Source organism: Chanos chanos, chromosome 7 (assembly GCF_902362185.1).
Source record: "Chanos chanos chromosome 7, fChaCha1.1, whole genome shotgun sequence".
Lineage (NCBI taxonomy): Eukaryota > Metazoa > Chordata > Actinopteri > Gonorynchiformes > Chanidae > Chanos > Chanos chanos.
Window position 1 is genome coordinate 33,476,482 of NC_044501.1, and position 19,008 is coordinate 33,495,489.

Sequence of the window (19,008 nt, forward strand, 5' to 3'; positions counted from 1 at the left end):
TGATGTGGAAGCAAAACTTTGTTGCTGGTCAAGAAATGAAACTGTACGGGGCCTTTAAACACAGAACTGAGACAAACGAGAAGGTCTTTAGACACTGGTTTGAGGTAGTCTCTCATTAATCAGCCATTCTGGTGCACACCCAGTGCTTTCTATTTATATTCATAATTTATAATTTATTCAAAGGAAGTAGACTCAGCGATGTGGAAAATGTCTCTGTGGCAACATATGAAAATTAAATTTAGTAAATTTAATGAATGGAAGAATTAGCTGACCCACAACAAAGAACCAAGAGAACTGTACAAAGCCAAGGGTATACACGGTGTCAAAAGACATTCAGATTTCTTTTTCTTTCTTTCTTTCTTTCTTTCTTTCTTTCTTTCTTTTCCTTTTTTTCTTTTTCTATTTTTGGGCTAGGACTCTCCAAAAAAAGAGAGAGAGAAAACTTCAAGGCGCACCAATCAGCAGTCATTGCAATTAATGTGATGGTGTTCCAAGCTATATATAATGAATGAGTAATTGGTTACATTTATAACTTGATTGCTTAGGCTCAGTGTATTTGTCATTGGATGAGGGATTGACCCCAGTCCCTACCACATAAGACACTGTGTGAATTATAGGTAAACATATAGGTCCTTGGGACAAGAGTTTGGAGAACATGGAGAAGAGCAGCAAGCATGTCCAAGAAACCAAACACAGGGACTGAGATTATAGATTTATGTAATAACCAGTTAAAGTCCATTTATAACAAAAACACGTTGAAAGATGACTCCCACACAACTACACTAAATAAATAAATAAATAAAAAAGTTAATCTTTCACTGTTCTCTTGGTCATTTCCAAGAGTTAATAATATCAAGTTAAATCAAATTGTGACCATCCGCTGACGTGTACACCAGATTGACTACAGTTAAATGAATTAGAATGGAAAAGAAATGACCATTTTCTACATTTACCTCATTGTACATGATGCGGACATACAGCGTTTAACAGTGATAAGCTTGCTAATGCCTTAAATAGACATACAGAGAGGTTCCTCTTCATGCTTCGACATGGGAGGTTCAATATAAACCACAGACCATGACGTGTGATAGCTTTTTTTTTTTAAAGACAACAACAACATGTGTGCAAAAATATCAGACGCATAGCATCTCATTTGGATATGAGACAGCCTACTTGTGTGAATCATGAGATAGGGCCAAATTCTCTCTGCATAAAATATTCAGAGTTTGGATTACTTGACTTGGATTATTAAATTACGGATATTCAAAACCTCCTGACACTTTATCAAAGTGTCTCATTAGGAATTTTTGGTTTTAAGAATTAGAGGAGGACTATATAAGTGCGATAGAGAACTAACAGGACTTTGCTCCAAAAGTACGGCTAAATTTAGTCAACGGAGCATCTCCTAAAACAGCAGACTGAGTGACTGTAACCGAGCCTTCTTAAGCATCACACTAAATCTGGTTTGAGGCCTGCCAGTCCAGTGTGGGAGCAGGCCTTTTTTTAACACTAGTATGAAATCCAGGGTTATTTAAATAATGTGTCAGTTTTAGTTACATGACTCAAAAGCACAAGCCAGATTATTGTCTATCCCATTCTTATATCTTTTGATGGATGAAAAGAGTACTTACCCACTGACTGAATTATTGAGGGTGTACTGAGTTGAACCATGTATGATTTGTGGTTGAACTGAATTGCGTTCATTAAAAAAAAAAAAAAAAGTTTAGCAAATACACGTTCCATTCGTGGGACCAGTTTTATTTGGAGATAGAATGAACTCAAGTAAAAGCCACAGCTATTCTGAAAACAGCACTCAACTGACTGTAGATCAGTGGCTTAAGAGATGATGATAGCGACTTGGAGCGCTCATTTGTCAAGTTATTTGCCAGCTATAAGACAGATGCAATCCAAACCTATGAGTCAGCTGTTAGACAGATGCAATCCTACACTTAAACAGAAGAGGGAATACGGAACCATTTTATACAAAGGGGAATAAGTGAAGGAGAGCTTACATGTCCAGAGAGAGAGAGAGAGAGAGAGAGAGAGAGAGAGAGAGAAGAAATCCAAAAATAAACACTCCATCCCTTTATACAGTTTATTTTTTTTTTAATCTAAAAAATATCAAGACAAAATATAATAATCACAGATAATCACAAATAAGAATGGCTTGAAGTTCTTTTCAGCTATGAACAACGTTGATGAAGGAAAAATCCAGGACTCTGGCACAAAAGATTGCGGGTACTTTTACGCATCGTGTTTGGGTATTGCGACTGCTCTACGTTGTGACACGTGATTAAAAAAATGCGTCCGTATTTGTTCTTTGTAAGCCTAACTAACGGTTACAAGGTCCGTAAAAATGATCAATATTTGGGCGATGTGTCTTTAAGGTCATTACCGTATCAGTTCCTCTTTTTTTTTCAGGCATCCTTTTTTTTTCGACATGCAGATGAAATTCACATCTTTTTTCAATTCATCTTGTCACGCAGACATATACAAGACTGAAGTACGCCACAGACACTGATGTTCCTTGTAAAACGTGACTGAGCATGGTAAAATATCAGGCAATAAAATAAAGGAGGACCTCTCTAAGAATTGATATATGAAGTGCGAGTGTTTAAGAAAAAAACAAACAAACAAAAAAAAAACCCAAATGTTGTCACAATATTAGTGAAAAATTGAACTTCAAACTCGACAGTAGAGAGAAAAAAAAATTCTTGGGCCACACTAGAGTACCAGGAGTCCAGTTATGTCAAAAACATAACAAATATTTTAACACTGTAATACATAGTATTACTGAAAAAAAAACTAATTGTATTGTCTTACATGTATCAAACAAATTACAATAAGAGTTTCCTAGTGTAAAACCAATTTCATTTTTTATGCTGTAACTTCAATGCCTCAGTATGCGTGTGATTGTGTGTGTGTGTGTGCGTGTATGTGAGTGTGTGTGTGTTTTGCTTTACAGTATTATGTTTTGCAAGTTTTCACTTTGAAATTTATTTACAAGGAAATCTAAAGAATTTATTTGCAGAAAAGAAGTATAAATATGTGTACTTCTCTTTTATATATGTTACAGTTTATGAAAACATATTTTACAAAATAGTTTACTATTTACAATACAAGCCCCTTCAGAAATACCCTCAGTACTTTGCTAATTAGTGTAAAGACAGCATGTATTGCCATGGCAACAGTGACACAGATCAATGGCCAATCAGTAACGCATTTACTACTCAATAAAAAAAAAGAAAAGAAAAAGAAAGAGTAAATCTAAAAACAATATAGTCTTTCCATTGTGAACTGAACCTGGCTGTTTTGTTTTGGACTGCATTCAATGAATGCATTCTTTGCATTCCTGGGAAACATCGCTGTCCCTGCACTACACAGCATGTGAGCCAAACAAAAGATTGATAGCCATTAAAAATGTTCTTCAGAGAATGAGGGCGGCAGTTGAAACAGTCGTACGTGGTCCTTAACACAGCGTGTGGTTAGGAATGTTGATTTAAGGGTATGAAGCATTTGTGACAACACTTCCTCAGTACAGACCTCTTCAGCAACACCTCGCTCACGTTGCTTACTAAAGGGCCTGAACAGGTCCGAGGGTAAGAAGCTACACTCCGGAGGTTTGGCGTCGTATATTGTGAACGTGCCCAGTCCGTCCTGGTCAAGTACAGCTGAGAATGTTCCAGAAAGGTGGGCTTTAGCTCTCACTACATGGTGCTACTGAAACAAACAAACAAACAAACAAAAAAAAAGCATTTTTCTAGCTCTATGAGTTCTGCTCTAAGTATTCATCTATCATGTTTAGATTATTCAGCCAGTCCTCGCTGGAGCCGCCCACCAACGTTTCAATGAAATCTACTTCTCCTCCTCCTCCTCCTCCACCACCTCCCTCACCAGGTCCCCTCGGAACCCCAACCATGGTCCCATTGGCCTGATGCTGGGGAGAAAAGTCAAAGGGGGACAGTTTGTGGTGGCCAGGGTTGTGACCGGGGCCGTAGCCCTGTGTCAGCATGTGTTTACCGGTGGAGGATGTTGGGTAGCTGGGGGGGGCCATGCCATGTGGTGGGTGCATCATGTTTGGTGCCCCTGGCTTCATGACAGCCAGGGCTGAGAGAGGCCCCCGGAGCCTGAGGCCTTGTTGGCCCATGGAGGGCAGCGGCTGCCCTGCGGCGGGCATCCTCTGAATGTGTCTGGCACCCATTCCAGCCACCACCTGGTTGGGCGGGGGCAGCCGGGTTCCGGGAGTCTGATGAGTAACAAAGTTTGCAGGCATCCCTGGCCGCTGGGGGAGCTGTGAGAACTGGGAGGACGGAGCCCCGCAACCGGGAGGCGCGCTGCCGCCGGGGAAGGGGTGATGATTGTTGGAAGGGTCCATATGAGGAGGTTGTACCCCTTGCTGGTGCTGCCAGAGCTGAGCCTGTTGCTGGGAAGTGAACATCCCTCGCGGAGGCATAGCACCTCCTTGATGCAAGGCCTGGCGAAGATGGTGAGTGGGCACTGAGTTCCCCGCGAGGTTTGGACCAGGCATCCCTGGACGAAGCGCGCCCGGACCCGGATGTGACGGCTGCCTTGGAGGACCACCCATTCCCATCATGCCCTGGGTTGGCTGCATGGGCATTCCAAAGTCCTGGGCTGGGTGGTAGAGAGGCTGCTTGGAGCCAGTGTTACCCATGAAGGTCCCAGTAGGATGGCCTGTTTGGGGGAGGGTGCCAGGAGAGATACCCATACGCCCAGGGGGTAGGGGTCCAGTGTGGGAGAGCATGGAGGAGTTGGGCTGGGGACCCCCCATGGGGTAACTACCACATTCTGGAGGGAGTGGACGAGCTGAACCTATGGGACAAGCACAAAAGTTAACTGCAGTTGTTTAAATTACAGCTCAATAATGGCATTACAGGTAGTAATCAAATATGTAACACTACAGGAAAAAACTGTGATCACGTTTCTATCTTATAAGCTGTCACGCAACTGTTATCTGATGTCGAATAGTATCTTTACCTTGAAATGGTGCCACCTGCTGGCAATCTGGCATCTGCCCTCCATTCATTTGCTCAATCTGTCTTTGCTTTTCCTAAAAGAGGCAGGAGAGAATTGAATGATTCAATGCGATGCAGGTGCGATCAACAAACAAAGCACTTACAGAATGAGAGGTCACAGACAGAGAAATGGCTGTCATGGGGCCGGGCTGTCCCGTCTCTCTTAATACGGCATCGAGCGTCCCTGTAATACTCAAATGCTCGTATTTCCATCATCAGCTGAGCACCTTCTAATTGGCAGGCCTGGATATTTTAAATAAACACTTGTTTCCATTTCAGTCCTTTTCTCCTCCCTCTACCCCTTTTATTGCAGCGTGCCCTTTGGCCTAGTGACAGTTGCCTGATGAGCACGTAATGGAGAGGTTTAGATGTTGTACCTGCTGTTGAAGCTGTTTCCGCATCAGCTGGTTCTTCAGCAGTAGGTTACAGCTGTTACCCTGGGCAGGACGCTGCACTGAGGTGGGGTCCTGGAGATGAGGTAACATCCCGGAATTCTGCTCCTACAAATAGAGAAAGAGAGAGAAAAACAAAACAAAACAGAACAGAGAGAGAGGGGAAGGGAGGGAGAGACAGAGGTCAGAAAGGCATGATCGAATATGCATTCCATTCCCAAATTTGGCTATCATTCTTACATGGAATTAGTAGATAATGCTTAAAAAATGCATGTTGTACTAAAAGTCCTAATATCTCGATTTTCTCTGCTCAAATTAATAAAATCATCTACAGGCTCTCTTCAGCTCTTATCCACAGAAGTTCCCGCCATGGAACAAGCGTCTTTAAGTCCAGTGTGATTCCTTCCCTAGGCCAAAGAGCCCATAAATAACAGTAAATAACTCCAGATAAGTTGGACAGGACCATTTTCCCAGAGAGTTGTGTTTGTTTGTTTGCATTGGCCAAGAAGAGAGACTCCCCTCTTCTCTCTCCCAGTCCAAAAAGCATTCCCAGTCCCATTCCCACAGTGGGAAATGCTTCCCTCCCTCTTCCTGACCTCCCCCAGGCATCCCCGCTCCAGTCCTTCCGTCTGCACTCCTTTACCTAAGGGACTACAACAAGAGGAATATGCCGCCGGACACGGACGCGCTGACGACATTCCAAAACGTCAGAATCTCAAACCTTGTCACTTAGCTTCTAATCACTTGCGCTGTATGACAACATAACATAACCAAATACAGTGGTCTTTACTTGCCTCATAAATCAGTGAGCTAAGGAATATGTCAAACAATTATATGTTCCTCAGTTAGTCCTATGCTTCTATATAAGTGCTTGGGGTGGGGGGTGATCAACTTTAAGGTAGAGCAATGCAGAGTAGTCAAGAAGGAAAGAAAGAAAGAAAGAAAGAAAGAAAGAAAGAAAGAAAGAAAGAAAGAAAGAAAGAAAACATTGTGTGACAACCAGCCTGTGAGGTTTTCACCCACAGCTACGACCTGTTTTGACTATACTTGGCAGTAAAAAACCTGCAATTACACGTGTGAGATGGCAGAACGGTGGGGGGGGGAGGCACCTTTACATGCATTTTCACAACAAGACGACCACATCAGATTATAACCTGAAATCACGCTCGTGAACAAGCAAGACATGTAATTTGAGTCGTTTTGTAGAACCTTCTGCATGTATCTCTGGTAATCAGTTCTGCTTGTTTCTGGTGAGGCTGTGAGATGGTGTCCCGGGGGGAGTATTGCTCTGCTTTGCAGTGGAAATGAATGACTTGTCAGCCACACCACAGTTGGTAATGGCTATTGATCCCCCCTAGCCATATGCGGCTGAACTTAAGAGCCAGATAGAAGGCTTTGTTGTTTGGCTGTTAGGCTACAAGTGCCTCCTGTTTTTGGGTGTGAATACAGGCCTACCTCTGCTGCCTCAAATTAAAAAAAAAAAAAAATCATTGTAAATTGGAGGGTCAATTATAAGGAGCCTCAGGTGTCTAAGTTCCGTGTAAATTGAATTATTTGCTAGGTAGTCGTTTGACTGAATGAAAAACAGTGTGGCAAACTCAAACACTGTTTTGTTCAATAAAGTTCTAAGAAATACTAATATAAACCGACAGTGGGGACCGTGTATTGTATTTGAATTATGTGTGCACTCTGAATTCCTGATTTTTTTTTTCTCTTGACGACTACCGCTAGATGGCAAACAGGCACTCCATCTGTGCACTCCGAAAGCCGACTCACAACCGGGTAACCTTTTGATCTGCTGAGAAGAGGAATGCACGCACGCAGCTGTGGTGACTCGCGGGTGAGAGAGAGTGAGAGAGAGAGAAAGAGAGGGTTATCTGAGAAACCTGTCATCGGGAGTTTCATCGGCCGTCGCTATCAATCCTGCACAGAAGTCACTCACTCCCTTCCGGACACAACAGTCCAAATCAAACATAGTGTCGCCCTACAACATTTCACCCTCTTTTCCTCCAACTCCTACCGTACGGCTGCAGTTTAGGGAGGCAAAAAATGACAACGGAACTGAAAGGGCAGTGGGTGAATTTGGCCCACGCGCAACAGAGCTCTTCGACGGCGAACATTAACATAGATTATTTTTGTAACAGCTCTGTTTTTCAACTCTGAGAACACAACAGCCTAATCATCTGAAATAATTACAGGTCTTTGTAACCGTGTTTTGTACACCTCCTGAGCATTCCGGCAATGTGGAGAGACCACGCTGTCAACATAGAGTTATAAAGAACAGCGGTGTGGACGAAGCGCCAATGTAAACATCAGTTCACGATTGTGTGCAGTTGATAAGAGCTTCCTTTTCCCTTTCTCTCCTTCTCGCCCTTTTCTACGGCGTGTTGAACTGGCCTACACGCCCTAGTCCATTCTCACGACAAGGGCAACCTTGGATAGTTTACTCGTTCTTAAAGATCGAACACTTGCTTGCTTGTTCGTGTTCAGCATTTTTGGTGTGCGGCTCGCAGGTTAAATACCACAACACAGGTTACCAAGGCAGTTGTTCTGTTGATAAACATAAAGCAACCTTATGTGCGTTCCTGAGTGGTAAAAAGAGGAACAAGGCGAGGAAAAGTCTACATTTGTCGAGTCGGTTTATTCAGATCTACCGACTCCCCTTGATTTTGTTCTGACAAAACCCCACTGGTAGAACAATTTTATTACCCTTTGCTAATACTACTGTTCAAACTACCAGTGCTCTCGTTTAGCGCTATCACCTCTGCTTGTATCGCACGCACTATCAAATGGTAATCTCCGTTTAACGCAGTAAGATGTAGTGTTTATTTTGAATAGTCTACTTAATGAAAATTCCTATCTTGCTAGCACACCTGGTTTCTTGGTTATTGGTCAGTGGGCTAGAGCAAGCGCAGCGTTCTTTAGGTCACCTCCACTGTCTGAAAATACGCATGTTTAAATGGAATTACCTCATTGGATAACTGAGCAGATGAAGGGACTGAGCTGAATACAACCTGTCACTGTGTGTGTGTGTGAGTAAGAAGCAGCTCTTGCTGTGGCATGGTGAAACATTATGCGACAAGGGTCTGTGGTATCCCCCATTCTCACAGAGAAATACACACACACACACAGTCGAACAGTATTTCCGTAAACAGGAATGGGCTTATATATAGTAAACCCATTCACCAGCTTGGAAGTTAAATTACCCTGGGAAAGTGCTGCCACGGACTAGCTGGGAGACAGTGATGGAGAACTAAAGTGGAGAGGTTAGGAGCGAGGGGTGGGGGTGGGTAGGAAGAGTTTGGTGCTGTTTAGTGAATAAAGCAAAGTCGCTTTGTCATGCAACTCTGTGTGACCTTGCTGCAAGCAGAGAGAGAGAGAGGGAGAGAAAGAGAGAGATAGAGAAGGGGGAAAAGATGAGTTAGGAGGGGATGCGTGAGAGAGAGAGGGAGAGAGAGAGAGAGAGAGAGGTTATAATAAAAAAAAAAAAGCTTGTGTGAGTGAAAGAGAGAGAGAGAGAGAATATTGAGAGAGCGCACAGGAGAGAGAGAGTGAAAGAGAGAGAAGTGGGACACAGCATGCTAGAGAGTGGTCTACTCAGCACACACACACACACACACACACACACACACACAGGCATGAGGGGCTTTGAGAGAACTGGAATGGATCCAGCTGTCAGAGTAGAGGCAGACTTTGAGTGCTTTGATTGGTCTTGCAGAAAGGCTTTTATCTCCACCGCAACAACGCTCTCAGCCTTTCCAATAAGTTTATTTAAAACTAATGGAGTGGATGCTTGTGTTGTGGTACTATGGAATAATGACCGGGAAGAATGCTCATTTTTGCTAAAGCTACCAGGTCTTACCCTGTTTGATAAGGGGATTTGTATTTACATTGCTCAGCTTATGATGAGCGTTTAGTATTTCTGTGTGCGTGTGCCTGTGTGTGTTTGCTTGCCTGTGCGTGTGCGTGTGTGTGTGCATATGTGTGTGAGTGTGTGTGTGTATGTGAGGGGGTGGGCATAAGAGGATGTTAATGAATGTGACGCCTGACCTACTTCCACACACAACACACACATCATTGCTCTTCTCTTAGTCTCTCTCTTTCTACTCTTCTCCTCGTTCTTTCACACAGATCTCCTCTCCTCTCCTCTCCTTTCCTCTCCTCTCCTCTCCTCCCTGTGCCACATAGACTGGCAGTCTGTGTGGTATGGAGTTGGCTGACTGTGTCACCTTCTTTGCCAACCCTCCTCTGCTGGTTAACCACATTTTGCCCTGTCTGTTCTATCCAAGACACACACACACACACACACACACACACACACACACAGAGGCTGTGTAGCTTCCACCACAGGCCAGCATGCTGGGTCTGGACGATATGAAGAGGGAATGCAGGTTCTTTTCAGAGACGTAAAAATAGACAGATTGAGGTAAGATTCCTGTTCTTACTGTCTGTCTCTTTTTGAAGCAAGAAGCAAAAGAGAGAAAGAGAGAGAGAGAAGAAGAGGGAGGGAGAGAGGGATATGCAGGCTCTCTCCCTCTCTCTTTCTGTCTCTCTCTTTCTCTCTCTCTCCTGCTCCTCAGCCCCTCCAGCTTCATGGCTTTGAAGCCTGTAAACTATCCTGGGATCCTTTGAAACACCGCCCCAAATTCCCGGACTGTTCCTGGCATGCTCTCTCCCCCTCCAACTGCCAGACTCTCTCTCTCTCTCTCTTTCTCTTTCATACACAAAGCGTAATGACACATACATGGACAGAAATATACCAGGAGGTAAGTGATGATTGGTCAGTTTTAGCTTGACTGTTGTATTTTTGTTTATTCTCCATTCATTCTTGCATCATTCCTGTAGCAGATGTGGGATTTCTCCAGAACAGTCTTTGGATGGTACTGAGAGCACCTTTACTCTTAAACTGAAGGTTTGTATTTGATAGATTTTTTTTTACTGGGGTCATGAAAGTGTACCAACCACATCATTGATCGAAACAGCTCATACTGCCCTACTTAGAAAAAAAAAAAAAAGGGAATGTTTTCAGAGTACATTACCAAGCAACCCCCCCCCCCTCCCCCCCAAAATAAAAAAATTCCCCTTAAATTTATTTTCATGCTTTTTTGGTGCATCATTCGTGTTGGATTAGGTTTTTTTTTTTCTGCATTCTGCATTTTTATCTGATGTCTCAGCTCAGGTAAACTCGACTGAAATAAATTAAATTCAGTTCACCCACCTCTCTCTCTGTCTGTCTGTCTGTCTGTCTCTCTCTCCAAAGGAAGAGTGCAGAAGTTCATATGTTTGTGTTCTTCCTAAATAGGCCCCTCTGCATCACCCTGGACCCATATCTCCTGCCATCTGTGAACACCCCCTCTTCCCTCCTCCCTCTCTCTCTCACTCTGTCTTTCTCTCCATCCCCCTCTCCCCCTCTCTCTCTCTCTCTCCCTCCCTCCCTCCATTCCTCCTTAGGGCAAGGTCACTCGGGACAGGCTCTACACAGCCGCTTCACTCCAACAAAGACAACATGTCCCGTTTTCCATGTCCGACAGTGTGTGTGTGTGTGTGTGTGTTTTTACACTCCTTAATAACTTCTTTTTTGACTTTTTGTACCAGCTTGTCAAATATACTGGTTTGGTCTTAAGCATTTAATACAGTCTTACGTTCTTATTCACTGTCTGTCCATTCACTGAGCCCCAGCTGCATCTGCTGTGTCTCTTTGTGTTAATTTACTATGAAAATGCTGTAGTGTTTAAAGTGGCATCATTTATCAAAGCAAAGTGTCACACACCAGTCACTCATTGCAATATCACTGTGACGTTGATATATATGAATATTGATCTCTTTCTCGCTCTCTCCCTCTCTCTCTCTCTCTCCCTGAGTGATACACAAACACTCACACACATACACTCAGAGAACATTCTTGGTCTCTTGTCCAGAGCATAGAGAATTCCCAAACAAGATCAAATCGACATCTTTCTTTTTACTCTTTTTCTCCCGATCATTCTCTCTCTCTCTCTCTCTCTCTTTCTCCCTGCCTCTCTCTCTCTCTTTCTGCCTCCCTCTCTCTCTCTCTCTCCTCTTGTGTTAGGACCCAGGGTTGCCAGACAAACACAGCCTCTATTTAACAATATGGGCGTGCAGCCTTTGTTTTGCTGAGGTCTGTTTACAGGGGGGAGTGGAATGTTTGATTTCTGTGAACTCTCTTGAGATTCTGCTACCTTGCAGTGGTGAAGAGCTCTGGTCAGAATACAGAGCATACGGACCTGCCCGTTCATATCAAATAACAGAGAGAGAGAGAGAGAGAGAGAGAGGAAATAGAAAGAATATAAATGTTAGACATTAGGAGGGGAAGAGTCTAACAGGGGAAGTTGGGGATTCAAGATGTATGTAAGACAGCAAAAAAAAACAAACTAAAGGATGAGAATGATTGTGCTGTTACAGTCTTTCTTTCCTCCTTCTCTTTTTCTCTCTGTTTCAGAATAAGATACTGAACAGCTGTTTTTTGTTTTTTTCAAAGCTGGGAAAAGCCACCTTTTTAGATATTCTGAGCTCCTCTGGTGTGTGTGTGTGTGTGTGTGTGTGTGTGTGTGTGAGAGAGAGAGAGAGAGAGAGAGAGAGAGGAGGGGTGCTCTCCACATTAAAAACTGATCCAATTATACAATCTTAAAAACACCAAAAGGCTGATATCCTAGACTCACTGACACGCACACACCCACACACACACACACACACACACACACACCGATTTCACACATATTCTGACACAATGGATGCACATATTCAGTTTGTGTCTAGGGAGCAATTGAATATTCTGCAAGCATTCTAGCAGCATAGAGGGTTAGCAGAGCACTCCAAAGTTGAGAGTCTCCTACATTAACACACATACACACACACACCCTGCTCAAAGGAAGTCAACAACAATAGTTTGAATTTTGTACACAAAACAAGAGCTGTCCTACACCAATCCAGGTCGTTGACTTAGATATAAGAAACATTAAGCATTGCTGACTGGCATCTTATCAGAGATTATTATAAACACTGTAGCCACAACACTATAGTGTTACATTATAGTGTTTTATCTTGTTTTTCAGTCTTTTGCAACGGATAGCGTTTTCATTTGACGTGAATGTCCCCAATGAGAACAACAACTCCCAACCAGCTTATTAAAAATGATGTTGACAATATACGGTCATTGGCGGTTAAGTCCTAAGAGCGGTAGGTGCAGCTTGGATTAGCTTGTTAAAACGAGGACACAGACTTGACTGTAAACACCCACCCCTTGTTTAGGCTGTGTGAAGTTATTAGAGAAGAGAGCTGAAAAGGTATCAATTATTCATCTTCAATTTAGACAACAGTCATTACTGTACATATGGGAGAGAGAAAAACGTGGGGTGGGAGGGGGAGAGAGAGAGAGAGAGAGAGAGAGAGAGTTTGCGTTAGAAGAGGAGATGAGTGGGGAGGGGTTAGAGAGAGAAAGGAGAGAGAAGGAGAAGAGGAAGGGGAGGGGGGGGGGTAAAGGAAGAAAAAGAGAAGAGAAGAGAGTTGTTAAGAACACCCTCTAAACCTAGGCGGTCTAAGCCATCAGGATGAACATATCCTCTGGTTCCCCCCCGGCACCCATTCTCTTACAGCCATCAGCAACACTCCAGCACTTCCTTCCTGCACACCACAAGTGTGTGTGTGTGTGTTTGTGTGTCTGTGTGTGTGTGTGTGTGTGTGTGTGTGTGTGTGTGTGTGTGTGTGTGTGTGTAGTGTGTGTGTGTATGTGTGTGTGTGGGGGGGTGAGCATCAGGCAGCATTACAATCTGTCTGAACAGCAGCTCACTTTCCCTGGAGTGTTGCACACGCACGCACGCACGCACACACACACACACACACACACACACACACACACACACACACACATAAGCACACAAAAACGCACACACACACAAACACACATAAACACACTCCCTGGTCATTATGGACCTTCTTCATTATTTATCTCTCTCCATCCCTCTCTCCCTCTCTCTCCCTCCCTCCCTCTCCCTCTATCTTGGTCACGCTCCTCTCTCAAACACACAAGCTCTGCGAGAGAGTATAGGGAATTACAGCTGTCAGAATGTATCATCTCTTTACGCACACACACACACACACACACACACACACACTCTCTATACTCAGTCAGCCAGATCATCTACCCTGAATCCCAACATAGCTTATGATTTTTATCTAACCATCTGACGACTACTGCCATTATGCCTATATTACTCACAACATATCATATATCATATCAATAATATATTACTTCACATACCAAAGTTTGTAAACAGCCTCTTGAGTGCCTTAGTTTGACTTATTTTTGATATTTATAAGCTCCCTGTGCAGTCTTATGTAAAGTTATGAGATGAAACTCTTGTGTGAGCTTATAAACCTTTGTGTAGTCTTATAAACCCCTATTTGAGATTATAATCCCCTATATCTGATTTACTAAATACGATGTGAGGTTATAAGGCTGTGTGAGCACATAAGCTCTTATAATGTGACTGATGGAAGCTTCTGATTGGCTGACTAAATTAGCAGTGAATGTTGGGATGTGCTGGACAGGCAGAGTTAGGGCCTGGTTTATTGTGTTACATGGGATTGAATGATATTAGAGTTGACTGGTGAGAGAAGTGATGAATTAAAGGGTTTAATCTGATGTTGGGAGAGTGCAGCATGACAGCAGGCCTTGTTAATCCAGTGTGTTCAGGGCAGTCTGTCACGTATGCAGGACAGAGACCTTGGGGGTGTCTTACTGCTCGCAAGGCTAGGTGGCCAGCAGTGGATCCTGGGCCACACACACACACGCACGCACACGCACATGCAAAGTCATAAACACACACATGCACACGCAAACACATGACAAGCATGTGTTTTCAGTCACACTGATATACATACATACACACACTATGAGCTAACATGACTTGGTAAGTTTTAAGATTCAGGGAGCACAATGCTCTGCATCCTTTATGTGATAGTTCAAGGATGTCAGAAGGACTATATTAAAACAACAACAACAACAACAACAAAAAACAGAGCTCTATTGTGTGTGTGTGCATGTATGTATGTGTGTGTGTGTGTGTGTGTGTGTGTGCGTGTGCTTGTGTCTGTGTCTGTGTCTGTGTGATTCCTCCAGAGCCAACATTTTTTTTGTTCCTGGCTCCACTGTCTAATTAGGTATAGAGGGCACGGTGAAGTAAAGCAGATAAACCCAGAACACACACATTCCCTCTCTCCCTCTCTCTCTCCCTCTCTCTCTCTCTCTCTCTCTCACATTCTCTTTATTTCTGTATCTACCCTTCACTCAGCTACTTCAGTGAACTTAGCTCTTTTCAGCCACTTTTTCCTCTTCCTCCCTCCCTCCCTTCCCTCTCTTTCTTCCTCTTCTTTTTTTCCCCCGTCGTTCTCTCGGTGACACGCGGTAATCCTGGATGAATTAGGTTAATGCTACAGATCCCGTCGAGCAAACAATATGTGTAGACTCCAATCTTTAACCACATAATATTGTTTACAGCCAAACTGGCTGCTAAAAGAAGCCTCTCTCTCTCTCTCTCTGTCTCTCTCTCTCTCTGTCTCACTCTCTCTCACACACACACAGTCATTTGGTTAATTGATTTGGAGATTTTCAGACTGATTCTGTGGATCAAAAGCAGGGGTGAGAAAAGGGCATGCACCCGATTAAAAAAGCATCCAAATGCCCACAGAATGCATGTTCACTCCTGCCACCTTTCATTCCCACTCTCTCTCTCTCTCTCTCTCTCTCTCTCGCCTTCCTTAATCTTTTAACTTTTTTACACTCTCTCCCTCTTAACTTCCCTCTTATTCAGACCCTTTCTCTTTCTCCCCCCCCTCTCTCTCCCCTCTCTCTCTGTCTCTCTCTCTCTCTCCCCTCTCTCTCTGTCTCTCTTCCCCCTCTCTCTCTCTCTGTCTCTCTCTCTCCCCGCTTACAGCACAGCTCTGAGTGAAGACCTAGAATAACTGAAGTGCCACTTCATTTTAAAGCCATTCAGAAACTGAGTTACATATTTTTCATGGATATCATTAGAGTAATTATGGCTGAGAAAGATGTGTACGTCTGATAAAATGAACACGGCAGACGGCAACAGACGAGTGAGTTTTTTTAAACAGTGTTAAAATCCTGACGTGTTGTTCAGTCGCTGTTTAATTATGTATGCGGAACCCGGGCCCATATGCTCCATAACAAGACCGTGAGAGAAAAGGTAGAAATTAACGCTACATGTGCATATGTGATATTCTGTTTGGAGCAAGATCAAAACACATACACATACACACACACACACACACACGCACGCACACACACACGTACACACACACGCACGCACGCAGCTGCTACCGGACAAAACAACTTCCCTTCCAACCTCCTACCCAAAACCACAGACTTGTGTTTCACTTCTCCCTCAATTCTTTTTGTTTTCTGCGGAAACTGTACCGTTCTCACAGTGTCCAACGTCTTCGAGTTAAATAGGTTGTATTAGTCAGCTAATGTGCCATGAAACAACAGCTAAACAGCGCCCAGTCACATTAATAAAGGTACATATTAGTCAATGAGGCTAATAGGCTAAGGCTAAACGCGAACCATAATTACTGTCTCTGTTCTGGGCGTGCAGACTCGTTGGGAATATTACTGTATCTATCATTAATCGGAGGTAAAGTGCTTTTGAAATTATGGAAGGCCGGTTACTCAGGTGAACGGAGGCGGCTAACGCGGAGCAGCGAGGTATTTTAAAATGTCAAGTCGGGGGGTTTTGGGTGGTTGGTGTCAGTTCAGGTGGATGACTTGTATATTTCTCAAGAGGAGAAGCATTAAGCTTCAATTTTAGTGATTCAGTGCGGCTAACCGCCGACACACACACCACACTGTGGGCACCGCCTGACCCTGTCTGGCCCTGTGGTAGACACACACACACACACACACACACACATAAACAAATACATGTGTCTGGTCTCTCACCTTCACATGGGTGTCTTGTCTGCTTCGTGGTCAACTTGGTGAATAAGTGGATGGTGGTGTGCCACGACCACGCCCCCACTGATTTGTTTCCAGCCAATGAGAGCGCAGGGCTGGTGTACCCATGCCCAGTGGCATCAGACACACAGTTTCCAAACATTAAAACCACACTTATGACTGAGCCATCTCTGGGATGCCCAAACTCGTACCTCTCTCTCTCTCTCTCTCTCTCTCTCTCCCTGGCCCTCCCTTTCTGTTCCTCATTCCCTCTTGCTTTCTCACTCTCTCTCTCTCTCTCTCTGCTATTTGTCAGGATAATCACTGAATGTGTTTGGGTTAAACGATAAACACAATCATACATGTTTAAAACTTGTGTACGTCGGAATGTATGTGTTCCAGTGTATGAGGGTGCCCGTGTGTTTCCACGCCAAATAATACCAACGGTCTCTATTCAAAAAGTCGAAACAACCATTTTCCCACTGCTGAATTCTTATCGTTACAAATATGCATCACACGTATACAGTGCGTCATTGTACCAAATTTGCCTTTCTGAGTTGGAATTAGGTCTCTGCTGACCACTGAACGGTTTTAGGTGGTGATTTTTATGATGGTACTCTGCGTGCTTTATGTGTTGTCGTTATAATTAAGTTTCCAAAGTGTATATCAACTTGCTGTTTAACGATAGTAATAAAGTTTGTATAAACACACAGAGAGACTTATCTGTGTGGGAATACAGAGCGACGCTCAAGTTATGACTATATCCTTTTTTTTTGTTTGTACCAAAAATCCAAATCAGTATCCTTAGGTCTTTGCTTAAGAAAATATTTTTTGCTATTAACACGCACAGACACACACACACGCACAGACACACACACACACACACACACACACACACACTTCAGCGAGTACAGCCGGGAGCAAGTCATTCCCAAAACAGACCCAATGGCTCTGTTTCCACACCAACTCCTCGACTACTGTGCAGTAAAAATATGAAAATATGAGAGGAACAGCTTGAAAACTCCTCACTAGCATTTCTCTCTCTCTCTCTCTCTCTCTCTCTCTCTTTCTCTTTCTCTCTCTTTTTCTCTCTCTTTCTGTCTTTCTCTCTCCTGTATTCATCACTCTCTCTGTGGGGTGTCTGAGTAGGGGCTTCTGAAAGCAGGCAAGAAAAGACAACAACAAACGAGTGAGTGTCAGGCAGAATGAATGGAAGGTGGGAGAGATAGGAGGAGGAGAGAAAAAAAGAGGAGGGAAAGGGAGGCAGGTAGAGAAAAAAAAGGCAAGATGGAAAGGAATATAAAAAACAAACCCACACAGGTCTAATAAAGCACATTCACTAGGAAAGGACTGAATCAGCAGCAAACACAGCAGTGTGTGTGTGTGTGTGTGTGTGTGTGTGTGTGTGTGTGCGCGCGTGAACGAGTGTGTTTCTGTGTGTATGCGTACCGGCTCCTGTCAGTGAGGTGCTTTGGAGCAGAACAAACAGAGGCTGTCATGGAACCACACCAGCCCTGTAATGGATGGCTCATAGGTATCAAGGACACACACATGTGCGCACACACACACACATACACTTACTCACAGTAACACACAACTGTCTTATGAAACACAAGGACAGTATGGTCCCCCTAAAGGTGTTACCAGACCCTGCACACACACAAACACAAAAACATACACACAGACAGAGAGAAACAGAGAGAGAGAGAGAGAGAGAGAGAGAGAGAGAGAGAGAGAGAGAAAGCAACATTATCACACACCACCATTATGAATAAATATTGCATTTATGCAGTCAGTTTCAAACTCAATCAAACTTGTACTGTCCAAAGACTTTTCCAACCCAACTGGGAAGCTACTCATCGGAATAAGAGATCCGTGAGAAGACTGAATTTCTATTCCAACTCCTCAAACACCAAGTCTCCTCATAATTATTTAACAATGCAGGCATGGCATGTAAACGGACAGAGAAACTCAGACGACAAACTCTCTCCCTCTCTCTCTCTCTCAATATGTGTTTGTTTGACAATGAATAAACATACAAGACACAGTAACTCTACCACTGAAGTCACCTCTAGACTAGACAGGAGACAAGAAAGAGAGAGAGAGAGAGAGCGAGAGAGAGAGAGAAATGGTTTTTCTCACATCTCTGCAGACTCTAAATTACATAAGAAGTGAGTTGAACACAGGACTAGATCCTGCTGTGAACTCAAGAAGCCTTCCTGTTTGCCTATCTGTTTATCTTCTCTTGCTTTCTCGATGTCCTTTTTTTCCCTCCCTTGTTAAATGTTGTAGATACTGTATTTATACATAAACACAACAGGACATGGATGATACAGACACAAACACAAAGACATCTTGATCTAATTTCATAAACCACAGGATATCTGAGAGCAGGCTCTGTGATGTCATCAGTCTGATAACCCAGAATATGCTTGTCTTCTTCTAACATCCTGGAAAAACAGACACAATGTCCTGTGCTTTTATTAATATGTGTGTGTGTGTGCGTGTGTGTGTGTGTAATACTGTCTGCTTATTGGAATTAAGACTCTTAGAAAGGCTGCTCGTGTTTATGTGCAGGTGGAAGATGTTTGTCTGGATCACAAATATTCTCTTC

General features: G+C 43.5%; 1 protein-coding gene across 1 annotated transcript in view; it reads right to left on the minus strand.

Moving 5' to 3' along the window:
• Positions 1–3,276: 3,276 nt before the first annotated feature.
• The window catches only part of LOC115816669 (mastermind-like domain-containing protein 1), a 57,544-nt gene continuing 41,812 nt past the window's right edge, over positions 3,277–19,008 (minus strand). Inside the window, exons 3-6 of the mRNA XM_030779706.1 lie at positions 9,316–9,324; positions 5,411–5,533; positions 4,996–5,068; positions 3,277–4,830 (exon numbers count right to left, since the gene is read on the minus strand). Of these exons, the coding sequence (XP_030635566.1) occupies positions 3,767–4,830; positions 4,996–5,068; positions 5,411–5,533; positions 9,316–9,324 (1,269 nt within the window). The 3' untranslated portion in view covers positions 3,277–3,766. The remainder of the gene's footprint in view (positions 4,831–4,995; positions 5,069–5,410; positions 5,534–9,315; positions 9,325–19,008) is intronic.